The sequence below is a fragment of the Pan paniscus genome, chromosome 7, assembly GCF_029289425.2.
Source record: "Pan paniscus chromosome 7, NHGRI_mPanPan1-v2.0_pri, whole genome shotgun sequence".
NCBI lineage: Eukaryota > Metazoa > Chordata > Mammalia > Primates > Hominidae > Pan > Pan paniscus.
The window spans coordinates 84,528,468-84,553,148 of record NC_073256.2 but is presented as its reverse complement, the minus strand read 5'-3'; the positions used below and the strand labels follow the sequence as shown (position 1 = coordinate 84,553,148).

The window sequence follows — 24,681 nt, the reverse complement described above, 5'->3', positions numbered from 1 at the left end:
ATGTCGGAAAACTGCAAGTTTACCAGATGAGATGCAAGCTCTTTTAGAGCTTCCATGTTTAAGCTGTAGGTTGGCTGTTTCCCCACAAGAAGCCATGTACACTGCACAGCCTCAAAGCCATGTGCTCCTGCTACCATTTGCTAGGCAATTTTTTAGAGCAAATGTCTCTGTAATAATTATAGTTTTCAGACAGGGGGTCACATTACTATTGTAGTTTTGCATGTAGCACTTGGAGTTTTTCAGGCATATTTTAAATAATTATAATAGTGAGAAGAGTTGCCAAATCATAACTTCCACCAATACCCAAATCCACTTATGTTAGCTCTCCAGAGACAGACTCTGTAAACATCAAAGACACAAATGGACAAAAAGCCACCATAGAAATTTTACAAAAACAAACAATCGGCAAGAGCAGTGGTAAGAGGGCCAAATGCAAGTTGAAAAGCTAGCACATATTTATAGTGTGGGCAAGCCACAATCTGCAGCATAAGAAGAGCTCTGTGCCTAGGACCAAGGGGATGCTCGATGCTCCTTCCTCTCCTGAAAAGTAGTGTCTTACAGGACTCCAAGTTCAGCAGCTAATAATAGTTATTGTCTTTATAACCAAACGAAAACATGTTTGATTAGTTGTAGACAAAAGGGAAGATAAATAAAAATGTTGCAAATTAAAACTACACTGAGATAAACTAGCAGGAGTCATTTGTAAGCTTGATCCTAAATGTGTTAGTTGTCCCTTAAACACTAATAACTAAAGAAAAAGGAATTCTCAAGCAGGTGCTTCCACACACTGACTGAAAAGACCCCAAATTGACAATTCTTTAGCTTTACTTTCTAAATAAGGGAAGTTCTAAGTTCTTTACATCCCCCTCTCCTACTCATGTATAGTTTTTTAAATTTCATCCACCCACAGGAAATTTCTACAGCCTCATTAAACCAGACTACTAAAGGTTGTTGAACAAACGAACATGCCTGTCTTTCCCATGAAACCCAGCTGTGCTTACAGGAACCGGGGACCTCAAAGTGCAAGGATTTTGACCTTCCGCTTACTAGAAACAGTGTGTGGGCCACCCACTCTATCAAGTGTACATAAAATCTTTACTCTTGAAATCACTTTTTCGGTCTCTTAAGTGCTGGTATGTTCATGAGACATCTCTTCACTGCAGACTCTCATTGGGTGATGTTAGCTATTGCCTTGATTTCTATTATGCACTGTTTGACTGTCTTTATGTTGATGACATTCAGAATCTTGGATATGGCTCCAGTCTCTTTAAATTTGAAATGTCCCAAATGAACTCAACATTTCCCCCTCATTCTAAATAGATTTCACTGCCAGGTGTCCTGGCCAGAAATCTGACCATTATCTGTGACTCTTCCCTTCTATCTTTAATCAATTCACTGCCTAAATTTCTCTATCTATGCAGTTCTGTGTCTCCAACATTGATTACTGCAAGAGTGTCCTAGCCATTCACCCTGCCTCTGGTTTTGTTCCTTTACAATTCATTTTCCACCGTGGAGCCAAGAATTGTCTTTCTAAAACGCAATTCTTGCTATTTACTTGCTTAAAACTTCCATGTGTTTCTCTTACCCTCTGAATGTAATATATCTTTTAACAGCCTTTATGGTTTGGCTGCTACTAACTTCTCACTGCATCATTTGGCAGCAGCATGCATCTCCCTGTGTTCCAACCATATTCAAATGTTCATTTCAGCTGATATGCCATGCTCCTCTATGTAACTGAATCTTGATATAGTCTGCTCTCTCAAAATATTCTTCATCTCCTTTCTTCAAACCTATTCCCAACTCTCCTCAATCTTCCTGAATTTCACCTGAATAAACCTCATTCTTTAGATTGAACAGGGTAACCAAAGCCCAAGATTCTTTATCTGCAATGCAGACTAGATGGTCCTCAGGTGTGGGTCCTCAGCATCCTGTATTGTGTTCTTAAGATTTACTGTAACTGACTGTCAGTGTTGTTCCCACACTAGCCACCTAGCTCCATGAATGCAAGGACTGTGTATGTCCTACTACTGCTGGGTCCCCAGAATCTAATACAATAGTAGACATAGAGTGGCTGTTCAGTAAGTATTTGTTGAATAAGTGTTATATGAAGCAGGGTGGGGGATCTGATATTCTGTGGATGAGATATTCCCTTATTCTAAGGAAATGAAGGGCAATAGTCAGTTCATAAGACCTTTCTCTTTTCTCTGTCTGGGTGTACCCTGGTGGTGAAATCATACAAGGATAGTTATGGTTCCTGCCTGTCTCATTCCTAGAGGCTCCATCCAAGGTGAACATTTTCTTGGCCTTCCAGTTAAAGGAAGAACAAGCCACTTTTTTATGGGAGTATATTCTAGGAAGAATATAGTGCATATAGTGTCAGATGGAGATTTGAATCTAACTGGGAAAATTTCTATGAAAACAGCATAAAATCATGATTTTCTATTGTCTTACCAGCTGTGACAACTTCTCTTTTCTCTATTTTTCAGGAGATGTTTTTATTGGCTCTTTTCTGCCATTTCTTTTTGCCTGACCTCTAAACCTAGGTATTCCTTAGAGAGGCTAGATCTGTTCAAGCCATAGGCTTTCCTCAGGCAATGTGCATAATTTCATCATTTTCACAAACCCATATATGCATATGAATGACATGTCTGTATCTTCAGCATTGCACTTTGGCCCCCATATTTGCTGAACATTTTAGATCAAATGTCCTATAGGTAGCTCCATCTCAACATCCCTACATGGAAGTTAACATCTCCGGCACCAAATCTCCCTTTTTTTTCTTTTTTTCCTATTGTCCTACCGCCACTCCCAGTCCCAAGCCACAAACCGAAGAGGCACTCTTGAAAACTACCTTACCCTTCCCTTCTATGTGCAACAATTCCACAAGAACCACGCTTAAATAGATTTTGGTTCTATCAGCTCCCTGTTTCTGGAATATCCCAACAACCATTAGACCTTTACTATCGTTTGCCCTAATAAAAACCTAAATAGACCTTCATCATTTTATGTTAACTCTTGCAATAGACTCCTAACTAGTTTCCCATTTCCAGGCTTGCCTATTTCTAGGCTTGCCCACTTCCTGTTTCACCTACTCCTGCATTTTTACTTGCAGCTACCAAGGTGAGCTCATCTAACTGTTTATCCAATAGTGTCACTCTCCCCTCCCCTGCTGAAAATCTTCAGTAGTTCTCTTCAGCTATGGCTCTCATCCTTGGCTATTCATTAGAATCAAGTGAGAAGCTTTTTCATAAATATGGATGATTGGCATCCCTCTCAGTCCAACTGAATTCTCAATCCCAGAGTGTGGGGCCTGAGCATTTGGGATTCTGCTGAACAGCCAGTGTTGAAGACTACAGGGTGGCATATGAGAATTTTCTCATCCCAATCCCTGCCCATTTCTCTACCCATCAACTACCACATCATATCACACTCTATCCGCACTAGTAATAAATATCATGCAGTTATTGCACTCATTGCCATGCACACTCTGCCCACTCAGACATCCGTACTGGGTTTATTCTGTTGCTCCCACTAAGACCTTTCTACCTACCTTCATTGCTCCATTGACTCTGTCTCATCTTTAAAGGACTTGCTGAGGCATCATCTCTTCCAGGAAGACTTCTTTGACTTCCTACACACCCCACAACTTACCCACTTCCAAGTCCAGGTCTCAGATATATTCACAACTGTTCTTTCATGCTCCCACAGTAGTCTGACCTGTAAATGTCTTTGTCATTGCACACTACAACATGTTATTTAAATTATATGCTCATATGTGTGTTTCCCCTACTAGACTGTGATGGCCTCTATGCCCAGGTCAGAAGTTACCTCAGCCCGCTCCAGGGACACACGGAGGCCATAGCATAACATGGGGCCCAAAGCCATCTGTTCACAGCAGTGATACTGACGTATGGAATCTGAGGAGCATTTTGAGAAGCTCTTTTAGTGCAGGTTTTTCAAGCCTCATCATTGCAGTAACTCTGGAGCTATGTTAAGAAACCCAAAAGAGGCAAAAAGAGTAATGGGAGCCAAGAGGGGTGCCAAGAGATTCAGGTTTCATGTGTGACATTTGAAACAAAAGATTGGGAAGCAACCTGGAGAAATTTCCTGATTTGGTATTTAGCTGTTCACTGGCCTTGACCTCTGGCCTTGGCCATGAGGAAATGGTTAAAGTCATTGACAAAGAAAAGAGAGCAGAGAATGGTGTTTGTGTGTGTGTGTGTGTGTGTGTGTGTCCTGCCTCATAGCCGTTGATGAAGATTTTCTCCTTGACTAAACACCAGCCAAGCTCCTCTGAGTCCTCTTCTCAACTAACCCTCAACCTTGGCCTAAAACCACAAAATGTCAGCATAAACAATTTCATTCACCCCTGTCCCCCACTTTAAAAGATGTGAACAAATACTAACATAGTTTCTAACAGCTCAAGGGCATATCCTTAGGATGATGACTCCAGCGCCATAAGTTTCTGACTGAGAAAGCTCAGGGTTGCAAAACAATTTACTGTTTTGTACCAGCCAACACCTGAATAGGGTCCCTGTCTCCCAGTCTTGGAGGAGGAGTAGGAATCTAACTTTGATAAATACCAGTTTGCAAACCCAGGTAGCTCCACGTGGACCAACCCCACTTTCTCACATTTTGTAAATGTCCACTTCCCTGATTCTGCTCAAGCCCCTACTGTTCCCCGTCCCTAGCTCCTCATCCTTCCTCTATAAGGCCTAGCCACCTCTGCACAAATCATAGTTCAGTTCAGTTCACACTGGACCTACTTCTCTATTGCAATAATTTATGACTAATGAAAATTTGTCTTTACCACTTCCCTTGGTGTCTGGTTTTCTTTATCTTTGACAGCACCTTCAGCAATACACATTCTGATATCCTGGGGGATCTGATTTTTGAGGCTGATGAGGCACTTAGTAGGGTGACTATTTCCAGGAAAAGCTCAGTGAGCAAGAGGAGGATGAAAACCAACCAGGCAATGGTTGGAGGAAAGTGTGACTCAGATGAAAACATTAGGAGTGACATATTTTAAAGAAAGAATATTTCTAATAGAAAAAGCATTTGGATCCTCAGTTAAACAATTTCGAAGAAATATTCCTCATGGCAAGGAGTTTTAAATAGAAGAACGTTCTGGTTCCCTAAACTTACTCTCTTGCCTTCTCTCCTTTCTGATTAAAAAATTTGCTGTTTCTAAACCTTCCTTTTTTCTACCTATAAAACATAAAAATTTGATTAAAATGAGTCACATGAGTTTCTATACACAAGAAAATGTTAATGTAAGAAAAATTGTTATATTATTTGATTTAGGGAATTGACTTAATTTATACAATCTGAATTATTTTTATTCTTTATCCATGTTCTGGCCTTTAACAACATTTGTTTCCTTGATATATTTCCTTGTTATATAGTTTTGTAATTTAACTTTATGTCTTAAAGGTCCAGAAAGCAAACTTAGATTAAGACAAATAAAATAAAACAGACAGTAGAGATATCAATAGATTTACTTAGATCCATTCACTTAACATCAATGCATAACACATTCCAAAAGCGAGCATATATTAAATTTAAAATGGATCATCTTAATTGGGTTCAATAATTGGATAAATGGTCAAACGATTTTCATTTTCTATGTTTTGGGCCATGCATTTCATTCCTTATTGATTTGCTTTACTTAATTAACATATCAATTATTCATTTTAATAGGAATAGAGAAAATAATCATGAGAAAGAGCAGTGGTAGAGAATATACTTCTCACTGCTGCACACAACATGTATGGCAGGTGATGATACCAAACAGCTAATTTCTGCAGAGACCTAAATGGCACATCTGGGCACATGTGGATAAGTATAATGTTTAGTAATCTAAAAAATGAGAAAATATTATAAAAATAGAAGAAGTAGAAAACCCTAGACAAGTTAAAATACAGAAAAATTTTAAGCAAAGTTATTTGAATCAGGCAATATTTAATATATCAAATATTAATCTTAATAACTATTTATAAAGTAATCTAAACCCAGGACACTAACCATGTCAAAAGGCAGCCGGCCTCCTGACCACCCCACAATCCTTTGCCAGGATTAGTGTTCTCTGATTACATACTTGGGCACCCCCTGGCTATGATAGTACTTGTTTATTATTGAGATTATAAAAATAACCATTCTCTAAATGATTACACATAGTAAATAAAATTAGAACTATACATAAGGATTTGAATAACTGCATTTCTTTAAGGACCACTTGCAACTTCTTCTGTCTGTTTCACAAACCTGCAGAGGAGAAATGAAACAGAAGAAAATGTGCTTAATAACATGTTTACATTATAGCATATTAAAAAGAAAAATTGTGATTTTAATGCTTTCCTCTATTCCAATGAACTTTTGAAAGGATATTGACATTAGAATACTACCTCTATTAATCATATTTGCAGCCAATATATCAATTTCTGATATCTGTATAAAATTCTAATCACATTAGATGGTGATATGGTTAGGCTTTGTGTCCTCACCCGAATCTCATGTTGAGTTACAATCCCCATAATCTCAAGGGAGATACCAGGTGGAGGTAATTGAATCATGGGGATGATTTCTCCCATGCTGTTCTCAGGATAGTGAGGTCTCACAAGATCTGATGGTTTTATAAGGGGTTCCTCCCCCTTCACTTGGCATTTCTCCTTCCTGCTGCCTTGTGAAGGTGTCTTGCCTCCCTTTTGCCTTCTGCCATGATTGTAAGTTTCCTGAGGCCTCCCCAGCCATGCTGAACTGTGAGGCACTTAAACCTCTTTTCTTTATAAATTACCCAGTCTCAGGTATGTCTTTATAGCAGTGTGAAAATGGACTAATACAGATGGCAAGGGAAAATATTCATGTTTCTAGAATATTTTACATGTTTTTTCTGCTTTATATCATAGTTATATTTAATATTTTTGATTCACCAATTAGACCATAAACATTTTGAAGGAAGACCTTCAATCTCCATCTTACTCACATTACCTGAAGTAATGCTTTGTGTGTGGCATTGGCTTCGGAAATATTTATTTGATGAAAGAGAGGGAGAAAAGTTAGAGAGGAAGAGAAAGAGAGGGAGAGTCTGGTTGTTTTTGCACACACTTTTTATTTATCTGGAATGCTTTACTTACTCCAACTAACCCCAGCTAACTCTTTTATCAACTGCATCTTACATTTCTTTAGGCCTTACCCTTACACATTACTTTCTCTTGACCCTTTGACTACTAGTCAAGATAGAACTCTCCTGATATGCATACTTATCCTCATGCTTCTATAATCACCATCAATGCATTTTCTGTAAATAGCTGTTCACTGTGTTTCTTCTCCACAATTTAGTAAGTTCCATGATAAGAAAACCTATGATAGGTGCTGTATCACCCATGATAATGACTTGTGCTATTCTCTGACAGTAGTTCCTGATCCATTATAGGTTTTAAATATGAATCATATGAGTGATTTACTTGGTTAGAGCTCTTGAATAGAACAGCAGTATGCCTGTATGTCATACAAAGCACACTTGATGGGCCGAGGAAGAGAACCACGTGATAGTTGTGTACCTATATCCTTAATATATATCTCATCCTTCATAATGGATTCATAGCTTTCTAATATACAGATTGCTATAATTTTTCTAATCAATCTCTTTTTTGGTTATTAGGTTGTTTCTATTTTTTACATGCTTTCCGTGTTTTCTTATAAAACATTTTTCATGCTTTATTATAAAATGTATGGCAATGAACATAATATTCTGATAGCTATATCATAGTACATTGAAGAAATTATTTATTTAGATAATGTCCTAATGCAGAATTATTGACTCAAGAGCAATTATAGCAGAGCAAAATTAAATGAGCAGACAAGGGTAACAGTAAATTCCCCATTACTCAAGGTGTTTATGTAGAGTCTGGGTGACCATTTGGTAGCGGTATTGCAGAGAAAAGGCTAGCATTAAATTAGGGAAGGAGTAGCTGGTTCTAAGTTCTTTCCAGTTTGATATTCTGTGATTCTATAAGTGATAAGGACAATCTCAACACCTTTGCTTTTCTCTGGAACATACTTAAGAGATGACAAAGTGATTTATTTTTTATCTTTGTGTATCCAGTTCATAAAGTAGCCTCATATTCAGGGACATGAAATTGTTCTGAGATGCTATAACTGCAGGGGATATATAATAGCATCATAGAGTCCATGGCCTGCATGTGGGAGAATATGTTTTTCAGCTCATATCTATCTAGAAGATATTATTTTTCCTGCCAAGGAGAAAGGGTTTAAAATCCCCATCCTCCCACCTTAGCAAGGGAGAGTGCAGACTAAATGAGAACTCCAAAACCTATAGAACATGCACACACACACACACACACAGAGAAACACACACAGACACACACACACACACTCTTAGGAAATCTTATAATCTTATGCAGGATACTTGGAGAAAAACCTATTCTCATTAGAGGTCATGAGGACTACGTACTTTTTAATACAAATCCTGAGCAGTTTTAGAAGGTACCCGCCATTACCCAACATCGATATTAAGTGCCCTGAGCAAACATACCAGAGTAGACCAGTGTAGGACAAGAAGAGCATGGAACGCAAAGAAGAAGATCAGCGGAACCTGCACAACAAAAGAAACAGAGATAATATGCCAGGCCAGGAAAAATCATCAATTAAATACCATTCCCTAGGGCTTTAACCAATTTCTAGTGAAGATTAATTGAAATTAATATCAAAACTACATTTATAGTATGTACTGTGCTGCAATTCTGTAATTTAACTGCTTAAAAGTGTGTATATCTTCATTCCATTATTCAGTCATTTTCCACTTAAACCTCTGGTAATTTTTCCAAAAAAATGTAAGGCAAAATGCCCCTCCAGATAGTGTTCTGGATATGTATGTAGTCTGTGTGAAGATCCCATATGAATTGCGGTCATAATTTTGATGCCCAAGGTGGATTAGGCAGGAAAGCCATGGTCTGCTCTGCAGACTTCTCCCCTAACACAGCTTATTCAGCCCCAGACAGGTACACACTACTTATTGTGATGCTACAAAATTATAAATTAGTACCATATTATCAAGAAATATGATTTCGTGAGGTAGTATATATATGCGTGTGTCTGTGTATGTGTATATGTGTGTACATATATGTGTGTACCCATATATATGCACACACACTATATTGTCTGGTTCATAGCATTATAGGCTAAATGTGATTCCTCTAAACCCAGCCCTGAGGCAGAAGAATATAAGACTATCTTTGAAGGAAGGGAAAAGTAGTACCTAGTGGGGAAATGGGGCATAGCTATTCTAGTTCAAAAGAGTGACAAAATAAAACAGAGGGTGAAAGCAGATGAAATAAGAAAGATAAGCATTTCCACATGTCTTGAAAAGAATGGAAATAGATTAAGTCCAAATTTTCCACAGCATCTCTTGGAACACTAGCCCTACAAGATGTTAATCTAGATGATTCACAAACAAATGGTTCATTGGTCAAATAATTTTGGACAACATCATACTATATCTGATTTTTGAAGGATCGAAATATACAACAGCACATTTAAGATTCTTAGAAGTCCTACACTAAGGAAAATGATTTAACCTGATATTTAGCAAAGTTATTTTATAGTAGATTTTTATAGAACAATCACTTTTAAAAATCCTGTAAAGCATTCATTGGTTAAGTGCTACTTCAACTCGAATGAAATGGCTTATTGATTTGGTTGTCATTTCATACATTCTGCAGCAAAATGGAAAAAAAGCATGGATTTTATATTAAACTAGAACTGAGTTTAAATCTTATCTTCACCCTTTCCTATATATGTCACTTTGAGTAAGTTAGCATTGCTCAGCATCCTTCACAGAGGATGGTTCTAAGCAAAACACCTTTGGAAGTTGATACTTCCAAAGTAATGGGCATTTAACATTTTTCGGTATTAAAATTTAGATGAATAGGAACTACAAAAAAATATTTGGATTGAAGGTGGAGGTTTTATATGGAAGGTAGATGCTGGATACAGCTGGAGAACTTGGTGAATTGTTGGAAATCTTATACATGGAAGGGTTTGAAATAAAATAATGATGTATTTTTGTTCTAGTGTTCTTTGCCACCCAAAGACATTAAAGGTGCTGGCAAGGGAGTGGTTGAATTCATGCTCTGTATTAGTAGTTCTTAAATTTTAGAGTGTATAAGAATCAGCCACAGGGCTTTTTAAAACACAGGTTGCTGGGCTCCAACATCAGAGTTTCTGATTCAGTAGATCTGGGATGGAGCCCAAAGAAACTGTGCTTCTAGTAATTCCCAAGAGATGTTGATACTGATACTGCTTGTTTGAGAACTTCACTTTGAGCATCACTGTTCAGTGTAGCACAGACCTTAGAGTGAAGGATGAAGCTAGCTGTGGTCTTACATACTTGGAGATAGATGAGTAATCAAGTGTCTGGGTACCAAAACAAGACTGAAGTGCAGGTTTAGTAGAAAATGAGGAATTGTAAGGGAAGGAGGTTTGTGACAGATAGCAGATTACAGTAATGTAAGACTTTAGAGTTGGATGCTATTTCACATTTGATAAGAAAAAAGTATATACAGCCTATGAGAATAACTAGATTTGAGAAGCAAGGAATTATAATGGCAGGATATTGGGTAAGTCACCCAAGTAGTAGTTAAAATTTTCTGATGAAAATAGTTGTGGTAGAGAGGAAAACAGTGAGCCAGAAGGAAGCATCTCACAGGAATGAAGAAAAGTGATTGGTAAGACTATAGTGACCAGGACGAGAACAGAACAACAACAAATGTTAGGAGCCTTAAAAAAGGAATTTCAGGTAGAATGTTGATGCTATCTCATGGTGCTTGGCACAGGGCAATGGAGAGAAGCAACAGCTTCCTCTGGAGGAGGCTAACAGGCACCCAGTGTTTTCCAGGAGGAAACCATTTCAAATAAGACCAAAAAAAAGCATATAAAGTATTATTTTAATACCACTGAAGAACAATCAATTTGCCAATCAAGTTCCAGTCCCATCGAGCATGGTGCAAAGATCTGGAAAATATTCAACAGTACAAGTGCAGGAGAAGACTTTATTTTGATTAGAGTGTGGGGCAAGGGAGGGTGGCCAAGGATAACAGAGAATAAAAAAAAAAACAGAATTATCTGATTTCAAGTTTCTGAAATAACCTTTGACATAATGCTTTTCTTGCATGGAAATCACTTAGGCATTCAGCCTGGTACTGCTTCCTTTTCTTTTGAAGTAGGACTCCCCCTATACTAGGGATAGCCCATTATTTCCTATACTTGTGGGAATGTAAGAAATGAAGCAGCTTTGATGGGGAAAACAACAAATAAGAGAGTGGCCATCAACTCTGAAAATAAACATAATATTATGGATTAGAACACTATTTCTTCTTGAGGATAATGCCATATGCTATAAGTTTTTTCAGAGAGAAACAGCAAAACAAATCATCTAAGGCAATACATGACAAAGCACGTGTTGGGATTAAAGTGAATTCTATGTTGATGCACCATGTTCATTGCAACTCTGATGAACTATGATTACTACAGAAGAACAGCACATTGAACATATGATATGTCATTAAACACATCCTGTTTTCTATCAGATATCAACAAACCACTTATTACATGCATGTGTCTGTGTTTCTAGAGGTTATGACCTCCCTGAATAAACAGAAGACAAAGATAGAGACTGAGGTGTGGCCACTTCTCAAGTGATCTTTAAAAGTTACATAACCAATTTGAACTAAATTTATTCATTTATTCATTCATGAAGTTGATTCAATAAATATTTGTTAAGTAAAAAAATTATGAGCGCATAAATATCTATTAAGTATATGTTGAACATTTACAATGAAAAATAGGGATTTTAAGATTAAACTTTTCTTAATAGGCTAATTTTTTATAATTAGGTAGAAGTGATGTATAAACTATAAAGCCTTACATAAGTGGTAGAAACTTTAAAAAAAATTTTAAAGTTTTAAAATGGATAATCCTATGTGTCCTAATATGGAAGAGAAAGTCACATATAATTTATGTCTAAGAACACAAGAAAAAGCTATGTTTTTGGTCTGAAGAATGTTTAATTATACTAAAGATGATATACAGTTTTGAGATACTTAGTCAACATTTCAAAACAAGTCATTTTGAAGTAATTTGGCAGCATGCTTTGAACAGTTGTTGTACTTTTAATAGCTTACCATGGGATTGAAAACATACTTAATGTAATTACTAAATGCTATTTATTTTATTCTGTCAAAATTCTAATTTTTATGTTTATCATATATGGCTCCCTTAATTTTCTGGATGACTTTGCTTGTAGATAATAATTTGGAACACTGTAAATATAACTAAATCAAGTTGAAGTTTCTATTAAAAGCAGATTTTCTACTCTTCAGAAACTGAAGAAACTGCTTCAGTTTCTTTATATGTTGTTTTCCCTTATTTTCTTATTTTATAGTGTTTTCTTTATGTTAAAACTCTTTCAGTGCAGAGTGAGATCATTCCTCTCTTGATGTTATCTTTACACACATCCCTCCCACACTGAAAGGTTTATTTAGCTTTTAGGGACACAGTGAAATTTCGGAGTGGAGGATCTGGTCTTGGGTTAGATTCGAATTTAAATTGCACTTACTAATTCTGTATTCTTGGGAAAAAATATTTAACAAATCTGAGTTTGTAAAATCATATTAATAATACCCATACAATACATTGTCACAGGGATTAAATAAGATACCACTACATGGCACATAACAATCAAAATTTAATAAATGTTACTTCTGTCCCATTTCCTCCTCCTTCAGAAATGCATTTGTTTATGGATAAACTTTAAAATGTCAATGGCTCATAATAGGCTTTAAGGAGAAATGGAATGCTATGATTCTAAATATCTCTCCAAAAGAGATTTGGTGGATCTATTTAATGTTAGTGATTGCAGCAGTGGACCATCTGGAGCGGCTGCTGCGAAGACACCAGCTGTAGCAGGGGAGGCGTGGCCAAGGATGTGCACTCCATGGAGCCAGTGGGAGCTGGGAAAAGGTGGAAGCTGCCTGCGTCTGAGTTGGCAGGGTGGGAGCCCCGCCCAAAGGGCACAGGTGCAGCTGCTCAGTCACGGCTTTGGACCCAGGCATCATTGTGCTCTTGGGGGCCCAGGAAGATCACCTGCCCCTGCAGGCTCAGAAGTGACTGCTCCCGCTGCCTGGCCTCTCCCCTACTCCTGATGACCACTCTGATCTCGGAGCAAAGTTGTGGCTCAGTTCAGGCACTGTCACAACCCAGCTGGGTGTGCGTGCACTTGGGGCAGAGCTGACATGTCAGCCCCATGCTGCCTCAGCCCCCTCCAGACTTTGAGCACCCACAAGCACGGGAGAAGGGTCGAGGGGGTGCTGAGGGCAGCTCAGAGCAGGCCTACAGGCGCCCTATGGCACAAACAACCTGGGCACCATGGGCACCATGAATGGCAGGTTGATGGTGGCAGGAGGTAGACAGGCTCCAGGGCAGAAAGTGGTGGGTCCCCAGTAAAGCCCTACCTTTAAGCTGTGGATGGACTGAAGCCTGGGGGCTGGGCTGCCAGTTCTGCAGACCAGAGTGAGAACTTATGATGCTTCTCCTAGGCGCACGCATGGACCAGTCAGTACACACTTCCTCCCTTCTGAAGCCCATAAAAACCTGGATTCAGCCAGACTTGGTCAAATGTCGGGACCACCTGTCTGTGGAGAGGAGCTACCCACTGTGGGTCTCCTCTCAGGCGAGAGCTGAGCAGATGTCAGGATGACCTGCCTATAGAGAGGAGCTACCCAGTTGGAGTCTCTGGAGAGCTATCCTGGCACTCCATAAAGCACTTCTTGACCTTACTCACCCTCCAGTTGTATGCGTACCTCATTCTTCCTGGATGGAGGACAAGAACTTGCAACCCCCCAAATAGCAGGACTGAAAGAGCTTTAACACAAACAGGGTTGAAACATGCCCCTCACTCACCACCTTGCGGGCTACGAGAAGGAGAGAAGAGAGAAGGAGAGAAGAGCTGTGGCCCTTCAGGGACCCCAGAAGTAGGAGCTCCCTGAGCCAGGGCTTTGACACCCTCTTTGGGGCTCTGTGGTTCCTGGCATCTCCAAGATTACAGGCACCACCACATTCTTCACTGCCAGCAGCAGAAGCTACTTGCAGTATGCCTAGTCCAGCTGCAGCCTCAAAGGAGACAATGTCCGTGCTGGCGCCTGGAGCTGCCTGCCCTGCCGCAGCCAGCATGCCTGGCTGTGTGTAGTAGCCAGACCCTGTGCCCGCTCACTCATGCACCCCTTACTACTCTGTGCCTGGCTTGCCCTTGGCAGGCATAGGATCTGGGAGGGTAGCACGAGCCAAGCACAGCCTGCCAGGCCAAGCAGGCAGGATGAGACCAGCAGACTCAAGCAAAACTAGGCAAAGATGCCACTGGCCACAGAGGTTTCCGGCTGGTGAAGCAATACCCCAAAGATCCCCAAAGATTGACATTAGGCTAGTGTCACTTTTCTCAATTTATTATTCAATTAGCTCTTCACTAAAATGTATGCTAACTCAGTAAGAAAAAAGTATTATGTCACACTTTTGGAGCTCTGTGCTTAGAGCTCTTCTTTTTCATCTTCACATGCCATCTTTATTATGCCTACACAAGTAGTTTCTTCAGCCACCATATCTATCCTCAGACTACCTCCAATGAGACCATGCCAGTCAACTTCTATACTAGCTCAAACAATGGAAATACAGTATAACATCTGCTGGAAGGAATAGTTTATTCATTGGTTTTCTTCACTTAAGTCTGAAGTGGAGGAAAAAGGAGGTAGGTTGGGATTAATGATGGTATAGCACTGGGTCCCCCATTTAGGAGCATGAAATATTTACATGATGAAAATCCTGAGTAATGGGTTCTTTTTTGTTTTGGAGTCTCACTTGCTAAATTGCTCAAGCTGGACTCCAACTCCTGGGCTCTTGCCTCAGCCTCTCAGTAGCTGGGACCCCAGGCATGCACCACCATGGCTGGCTCCAAAACCCTTTCCTCCAGCTTGGGAGAGCACCTAAGAGCATTGCATAAGACAAATATATCACCTATGAACTCATCTAATAGAGAGGTCACCTTTTTGCCCCAAATCAGGACTATAAAACCTTTCTCCTGTAGTGCTAAATTGTATCAGAGGCATAAATTGAATGTAGAAAGCATAGAATAATTAAGAGACACAGAAAAATGAGCTCTGGTTTTACAGGTGAAAAGAGAAATCATTTCTAGTTAGTAAGTAAACGGCAGAAAGTATTTAGCAGAGAACCCTAGAGGAGAGCATTTGCCTTTACTATCATGTAGTTAGTATATTCCTTACAGTTAAAATCTGACAATTGGGCAACTGTAGATGCACTTGAGTGCAAGCCCTTTCTCTGCAATTTACTAGTCTGGGACCACCGGAAAGAAGCAAGACCTTAGCTGAGTCTTCTGACTTCCAGGTTTTTTTCCGCTTCATGATAGCCTCCAGAAAAAGGAAATGAGCCTCCCACTGAGAAAGTTAAGTGGCAGATGTGTATGCTCACGAAAAAGGGTGAATCATTAGTAAATTACAGTGAACACTTAAGTGGCTGGCAACAAAACTATATAAAGAAGTAAGAATATTATGTCAATAATTACATCAGTAAAAGTAAATAGAAACGAAATAATAAGCAAAAGACTGAAGTCCTTGTAGGAGAGCAGATAAACTAAATACAGTTGTCCTATGGGTTCCAAGACCCCTGTGGATATTAAAATCCAAGTCCCTTATAAAAAATGGCACAGTCCCTTATAAAAAATGCTCAAGTCCCTCATAAAAAATGGCACAGTATTTGCAAATAACCTATGCATATTCTCTCATATATTTTAAATCATCTCTACATTACTTATAATAACTAATACAGTATAAATGTTATGCAAATTTTTTTATTATTTCTTTATATATATATATATTTTTTTGATCTACGGTTGGTTGAATCTGCAGATGCAAAACCCAGCAGATACAGCAGGCTGATTGCATTGATGCTCTTTTCATAAATAGAAACCATTTTATATGGTACATACTTAAAAGTAAAAACTTAGAACTAATATTTATCAAGCACATACTATGTTTGGCAAAAATAAAAACCATTAGAAAGTAAATATTTTCTTACTCCATGAAAACAAAATGCAATAATCTGAATATTTACTGGTTCTGCCCAAATTTATTGAACTATATTAGAGTGTAAAAATCCCTATCCAGTAACAGCAGGATAAATTATTTGGATAAAGCATTTCACTGAAAGTGCATAGAATAGCTGGATAAAATATTTTTTAAAAACCTGTGTGAAGGCAACAAACATCTATCAAAGCAGTAAAGTATTAAATGGCCAATATCCCAGATAATGAAGAAATAAAAAGAAATGAGCATAGAATTTGGAGACATGCTTCCTCTAAAGGTATCTACCAATTCCAGAGAGACTCCTGAGAGGCTGAGACCCTAAAGAAGGGTTGTAAAATCCTCCCAGGCTAAAGGGAAAAAAAAAAGTAGAGTTGTAATCTTACTGAGAAATGTGACCCAAATAAATTCTCTAGGTTTTAAGCTTCTAGGCTGAAAAGCCACACTGGAGGAGTAAGGGTAAAATGGAAATATACCAGCCCTCTCAAGGAATAAAGCCCAACTTAAAATCTTTTTTCTTTTTTATTTAATTCAAATAATCTCAGATTGTTAGTTTCCCTGCACCTCTGCTAGAAGCAAGATAAAATACTCTCTAGAAGAAGATAACATCATCCTAGGCCTCAAATTATCTTTGCAACATATCATATATAATGCTCAACACTTAATCAAAAATAAGCAGACACACATGATGACAAGGCCATGTGTTCTAAAGCCAAGAAAAAACAACAAAGAATAGAAACACCCACAGGAATCACATAATGAACTTATCAAACATGGAATTTAAAATAAACATGCTTAATAAGAAAATTAAAGATAATATCTAGAATTTTAGAAAGAAGTAGAAACTACAAATGAACCAAATAAAAATGCCAAAATATAAAAAAACTACAAGTCAATGTATATATTAAACAGCAGATTTGATAGCATTTAAAGAGGGAAACACACTACATTTATTCAGAATTATACTCAGAGTTAAATGGATGAAAATATGTGAGCAGGAAGTAAGGGGAATTATTTTGCATATAGTTAGAATGTCTAGCATACGTGTAATTGAAGGCTTTGGTGATTTTAAAACATAGTCTTCAAATTCTTTTGTTTTCCCAAGTGGTAGAACCATGTCCATTGACCTTGACTGTATTACCTACAACTGCTTGACCAAAGATGGCAGAAGTGGTGCTGTGAGTTTCCAAGCTTAGGACTTAGGGAACAGGACTTTTCCACTTCCTGTCTTTATTCTTATAATCTAGCTACAATCATGTGAAAAAGTCCAAATATTTCATGGAGAGGTGCATGAGGAAATGTCTACAGGAGAGAGATCAAGGTCTTTGGCCTGCAGCCTTGAATAAACTCTCAGCCAACAGTAACCACCAATTCACTAGACATGAGAGTTAACCATCTTGCAAGTGTATCTCCAGCCCCAGGTAAATCACTGCAGCTGACACATCATGGAAAAGGCATGAGCCTCCTTGTTGAGCCCCGCCCAAATTGCAGATATATGTACTAAATGAGTGATTATTGTTTTAGTCCACTAAGGTTTGGGGTGATTTGTTAGGCAGCAATAGCTGAATGGAAAAGGAACCAAAACAAGACTCAAAAGGGAACAAGGCACAATCCACAGCTACCAAACATATAAAAACGATAGATTTAGAAGCACTTTGCTCATCCAAGTCTAATACAAAGAACCTAGGATTAAACTGAGCTTAATAACATGTAGGCACACTATGATAAAACTGCTGCAAAAATAAAAGACAAATGGAAAATGTTAACATTTGAAGACATAATAATCTAACAGGTGACTAAAAATATTAGTAGTAATAATCTACAGGTGAAAATAAAATGACAGATATCATTTTATCTTCTCAACACAAAGAAAAAATGATATCTTTGAAGTGCTGAAAGAAAAAAACTTTCTTGATTTTTATACTCAGTGAAAATATCCTTTAAAAGGAGAAATTGAGAAATTTCAGGCAAAGATAATTCACCACCAGTAATTACAAACTAAAACAATTTTTTTTTTTTATTTAGGCAGAAGAAAGGTGATCCAATATGGAATTTCAGAGATATTGAAAAAAAGGATTAGTGACAAACAGAATAAAACTGGGAAAATATAAATGGATATTGGCAATATTTAAAAATAATAATAAAGCCTTATGGTGTTTTAAAATATACAGGGGATTTAAATACATGCCAATACTCCTATAAAATTCAGGATGAAGAGATACAAAGCTAAACATTTTTTAAGTTTTACAAAGCTAAAATATAAAAGGACCAATTGACATGAAACTTTTCTACATTAAACAATACATTGTTGCAATCTCAAGAACAACTATCGCAAGAATCTTAAAAGAGTATATAACCTTCAAGCTAAAATAGAATAAAAGAGCCATAACAAAAAAATTATCCCAAAAAAGGCAAGAAAGAAGGAAAATGAAAACATAATACAGTGGAGAAAATAAAATATAAAGTAAGTTGGTAATATAGTAAATTCAAAAATAAGTATAATAATAATTACACTACACACAAGTAGACTAAATGAGTTAAACAGAAAGGACTGCTAGAATTGATTAAACAAATAGCCTAACTACATGTTGTTTTTGAAGGGAATTATCTGATATATGTGATTACAGAAATAATGAAAAGTTAGAGAATAAAAATCATATACCATACAAACCAATTTTTAAAAAGCTGGGGTACCAATGTCATAGAATGTGGAATTTAATGCAGAATTATTTGCTAGGGATACAAGGAAATATCTCCTAATAATAAAAAGTTCAATTCACCAGGAAGATACACTTCTAAATTTATATAAAACTAATATAGCACCAAAATTTATAAAGCAGGAATTGATACAAAGAGAAACAGTTAAATCCATAGTCATAGCAGGAGGTGTTGACACACAGCTCTTGCTAACTGATAAAACAACACCCCCCAAAACATACAGTAAGAAGACGGAATATTTGAACAACACAATCAGCCACCTCTACCTAATGGACACATAAAGAAAACTCCACCCAACAACAGCAAAATACATTTTACCATTGTTTTCCTAGAACTTGGTGCTTCTAAACATTTGCCCAAAGCTGGTCATTTACTGGATCATTAAGGAAGTCTCAACACATTTCAAATGATTTAAACCATCCATACAGAGCTTGTTCTTTCAAAAAAATAAATGCAGGATGAAAACAAAGCTGGACTTAGAGGAAACATTTAAAACTTAAACCTACATATCAGAAAAAAAATGCAAGCCTGAAATTCAATGAGGCAGGCATCTGCCTTGTGCCAGATATCTTCTATTTTTCTGCCAGATATAATTTCTGTCTTTAATACCAAGTTCTTTGCTTCAGGAGACTGAAGTTTGTGGTCTATATCAACAGAATTCCCAAACCCTCTCCTTATATGTAGGTTTTGCCATAAGGAGCCTCAGCTAAGAAGGAAGGAATGGAAGAGAGTAAAAATTGAGGGTATTTATTCTGCCTGAATCCTTCCTCATCTTAATCTAGCTTGTCTTTCAATATTTATTTATTTATATGTTTGTTTATTTATTTATTTATTTTGAGGCAGGGTCTTACTCTTGTCATCCAGGCTGGAGTGCCCTGGTGCAATCACAGCTCACTGCAGCATCGACTTCCCCGGCTCAGGTGATCCTCTTGCCTCAGCCTCCCAAGTAGCAAGTAGCTAGGAATACAGATATGCACCTAATTTTAAAAGTATTTTTAGTAGAGATGGGGTTTCGCCATGTTGCCCAGGCTGGTCTCAAACTCCTGGGCTCAAGCAATCTGTCTGCCTTGGCCTCTCAATTGAAGGTTATAGTTAAAGTTAAATAGATGAATTAAACCCAGTTGTTTTTCTGAAATTCTATATGCAATTAATAAAGGGGATACTTAGCTTTACCATATTGACTGATGAAAATAATATTATATTTCTTCAAGGGTATTTATAAAATTCTTGCATCTGATTTGATTTATAAAAGCATGTTATTTAGCACTTAGGTATTAAATCTCTAGCCAAGATGCTCCGAAAAGTACAGAATAAGTAACATCTGCTATCTGTCCTCAGGGGTATTTTATTTTAATTGAGGGGAAAACACGAGCATTATAAAACAATTGCAAAAGTTTGAAGATGGCAGATTTGGCTCTTAATTGTTAAGTTTCAATACATAGGGCCTTAAATGAGAAAATGACAGCAAAGTTGAGGGAAATTGATTTGCAGTGGCATCAGTAAGGATGCTTTGTTAGACTGCAATTATTCTGAAACTAGATTCATTACCACTGCAGATACATTGTAGATGTTATTGATGATTTTTTTAAAAAAATTGTCAGTTGACAGTGAACCTTTCATGAACTACCAAACTAAATTCTCTACATAGAAATGTTTGTAATAAGTGTTCATAAGCAACACAAAAATATTATTCTAAGCTATTAGAAAATCAAGAACACTTTCAACACTGCCTATTTTTTAATTTGTGAAATGTAATATGCAAAAAAGTACTACAAAAAGTATAATTCAGTTAAAAAAAAATGACCCACTGACCACCATCTAAGTTAAGAAATATAATTCTGACAGCCCTGAAGCTCAATCATTATTACCTGCACAAAACTATCTATTATCTTATATGTAAGCATTTACTTGCTTTTCTGTATATTTTAACAAGGTATCAAAGCATATTTAAAAACAATTGTTTAGATTTTTCCTGATTATCGTAGAAATTTTGGTCTCATTTGATTATCGTAGAAATTTTGGTCTTTTAGGTCATCCCTGACGTAAAAGAGAAATGCTTCAGTAATTCATCAAGTATGATGTTTGCTGTAGGATTTTTGGAAATACGCTTTTTTTTTAGATTAAGAAATTTGTCTTACGTTTCAAAGCCACTGAATTTTTTGTCATGATTAGATGTCAATATTTATCAAACACTTTTTATGCATTATTGACATTATTTATCTCATTTATTATGCTAGTGTGGCTAATTTCCTGATTAATTTTCAAAAATTAATCTGGTAATACATTTCTGCAATAAACTCAATGTAGTAGGGATGTATTACCCTTTATACATGATAGGAATTGGTTTAGTACCAATTTGTTTAGAATTTTTATATCTATGTTCATAAGTCAATTGGCTTATTTGGCAAAAAGTTTTTCTTTCTTATAATTCTTCTGTTATGTATTGGAATCGAGGTTAGCTAGTCTCATAAAATGGATTGGGAAGTGTTTCCTCTTGGATTCTATGGAAGTGTTTGCATAATATTAGAATTATTTCTTAAAAGTTTAAACGAATTCAGGCCCCATATGGGCCTGAATATATTTTAATATGAGGTTTTTAAATTATTAATTTAATTTTTAATAGATATACGACTACTCAGATTTTCTATTTCCTGTGTGTCAGCTTTGGTAAATTGTATTTTCTAGAGATTTCTGTGTTACATTTGAATTTTCAGGTTTGTCTAACAAACTTTGAAAATATGTATCACTAACACATGTAAAATTGAATGCACAAATATATTTTTCATGGTATTATTAAAATAATTTTAGGCTGGACACGGTGGTGCATGCCTGTAACCCGAAAACTTTGGGAGGCCCATTGCCTCCTAAAGAGGCAGATTGCTTGAGCTCATGAGTTTGAGACCAGCCTGGGCAACATGGGGAAACCTTGTCTCCACAAAAACTACAAAAATTATCTGGCATGGTGGCATACCCCTGTAGTCCCAGCTACTCGGGAGGCTGAGGTGAGAGGATGGTGTGAGCCCGGGAGGCAGAGGTTGCAATGAGCTGAGATCACACCACAGCTCTCCAGCCTCAGCAAGAGACAGAACTTGTCTCAAATAATAATAGTAATAAGTTTTAAATGGCATATGAACTGTAGAAGAGTGATTAAATAAGTTATAGTACATCCAGATAATAAAATGCTATGTACTTATTTTAAAAATCATCTTACACCAGCCGGGCATGGTGGCTCACGCCTGTAATCCCAGCATTTTGGGAGGTCGAGGCAGGTGGATCACCTGAGGTCGGGAGTTCAAGACCAGCCTGACCAACATGGAGAAACCCCTTCTCTACTAAAAATACAAAATTAGCCAGGCATGGTGGTGCATGCCTGTAATCCCAGCTACTCGGGAGGCTGAGGCAGGAGAATCACTTGAACTTGGGAGGGAGAGGTTGTGGTATGCCAAGATTGCACCATTCCATTCCAGCCTGGGCAACAAGAGCAAAACTCCATCTCAAAAAAAATAAAAAATAAAGAAATTATCTTACAGAGGACTATTTGACAATATGGAAAATATTTATAATATAATGCTAAAGCCACTTTATAAAGCTGTATATAGAATGTATATTATCATATATTATTGTATGAATGATGGTATAGATGATCTCAGGTGTGAATATGTATGTACGCACATGCCTGTGTGAGAGAGAATGCACATGAGAATCTTTTTTTTTTTTAATTACTGCATTAAAAACAACACAGTAATCACAGAGGGTATTTTGGGATGGTGAGATTATAGGTGATTTTAATTTTACTATTTATTATTTTTCCTTATTAAACATATCCCCTTCAAATTAAAGCATCGTATTTCCTCTTTCCATTAGATAGATTCTGAGAATTACCTAAATGCCATCAGACAAAACTAATTTACCTTAAGTTCTGAATGTGAATCTTTGTGGACTTAATCCTATCAACACTATAGAGTATATTTGTGAAAGAAGCTGCTGGTTAGCAGAAAGGATTCAGACACTGTTAACATTTTTTAAATGCAGTATGACAGTATGAATTGAAAACCCTTGGGCAGCTAGAGGGAAACAATTTTGGCTAACAAGGAAAACTTATTACCTTATCAGAGGATAGAGATAGCAACCTTAAATTCTGACCAAGGTAGGAATGGAAGGTAAATGAGTGAAACAAATTGGTTGGAGAACATTCTGGATTGGGAGAAACCACGGCAAACTGGACAGTATGTTCAGCTCAAGCTAATTCTTACTATGAGGGAAGGCAAGCCTAGTATTGCCGTATCTTCTGTTTTTCAAAGAGAGTATCTGAACTTTTTGAGATCTAATTTTTAAATGTTAAATTTATTTTTGTTAAAAGATTGTTCTGGCCAAACAAAGCACATCTGCAGACACACCCAGCCCATAGGTTGGTAATTCAGAGTCTCTTGTTCTTAAACATTACAATACAAAGATAAACAATCACTTAGTGCCTTTTGAAACCCCAGCCTTAGCTATCAGCTTGAGCCCATGGAGAGGCTTTTAACAAAAGCAGTAAGCCATTCCAAAATAGCAGTTTTTCTCAAAAGTTATATCTAAAATTAAGAAAGAAATCTCAATTAGAAGAGAAAATATGTAAACATAGCCTCATAGACAATAAATTCCCTGAATATCCCTCCTCTGCATATGCATTTATTTTTCATTTAAAGAGGCCTAATCTGAATTCTTTATTTTGGATTCAGAACACCAACACTGAAGCAAAAGAAAAGACGATGAACGTAGAAAGCAGAGTGTGCTAACTTCTGTAGAATTTTCTTTATTTCTGACCTCTTATCAACAAAGTAGCTAAAGAGCCCTGAAAAGTCACTGTCATTCTTTTGGGCTTCAGTTTCCTCACTTGTAAAATTAAGAGGTTGAGTGGATATTTCCTATCTTTAAAATTTTATGAGTCAATGAGACTACCTATACAGTGAGAAAACAGCCACATAAAATTTGCAATCCATTTATAGGAAGTAGTCATGTATACTTTGGAACTTCAGGTAAGGGCTTACTCTGAAAATTAATCAAGTTTTACAGAATTAAAAATATAACCCAGAGTTACATATATTTACTGTTGTTTAGATTAATAACTATACTCAGTAAAAGCAAAGTTTTAAAAAGCACTTCTTAAATTATTTGTTTCATCCTCCTATGAGCTAGGCTGCACTATTGGTCTAACTTTACTCTCTGCCTAATAAAGAAGATAGATAGCTTTCTTAAAAAAAACCCAAATTACTCTACAGTCTTTTGTACAAAAAAATATGTCTCAGGGAGGTGCTTACTCTTTGAGATAGGACTAGTGCAGAGGTAGTTTAGAACCCAGTTTTCTTCTCATCAATTCATGACATATGCAAAGAGCCAGACACCTGGCCCTCCCCAAGTTTTGAATTATTTGAATCCAAAGCTACAGATATAAATGCTCTCATTAGAGTTCTTCCCTATGCAAAGATTTTCCCGCTATCTACTTAATCAATTCACACTTCTTATCCTTACAACCTGGACCCTCTCTGCTCTTCTCATGACTTAGTTTTCCAGGCATATTTCCTTCTCACCCCCTGTGTCTAATGTGTCTCCCCAAACAGTATTAATTGCTATGTTTCCTGGGCCATCAAGTGTAACCAGTATTCTTCCTGTCTTTGTGTCCTTGCCCATGCTGTGGTTCTTGCCTATATGACCTTCTTGTCCATCCCTGCCCTTCAAAATATTATGCATACCTCAGTTCAAACACCATTTGCCTCATGAAGATCTCTCCAATCTCTGCAATCTCGTGTTTCTACTGTCA

General features: G+C 37.1%; 1 protein-coding gene across 5 annotated transcripts in view; it reads right to left on the bottom strand.

Moving 5' to 3' along the window:
- Positions 1–5,479: 5,479 nt before the first annotated feature.
- Positions 5,480–24,681, bottom strand: part of C7H8orf34 (chromosome 7 C8orf34 homolog) — a 485,474-nt gene continuing 466,272 nt past the window's right edge. For all 5 annotated transcript variants that reach the window (XM_034966203.4, XM_034966201.4, XM_034966200.4 and 2 more), the window contains 2 exons: positions 8,555–8,614; positions 5,480–6,264 (listed from right to left, as the gene is read on the bottom strand). In XM_034966203.4, coding sequence (XP_034822094.3) covers positions 6,257–6,264; positions 8,555–8,614 — 68 coding nt within the window. In that variant the 3' untranslated portion in view covers positions 5,480–6,256. The remainder of the gene's footprint in view (positions 6,265–8,554; positions 8,615–24,681) is intronic.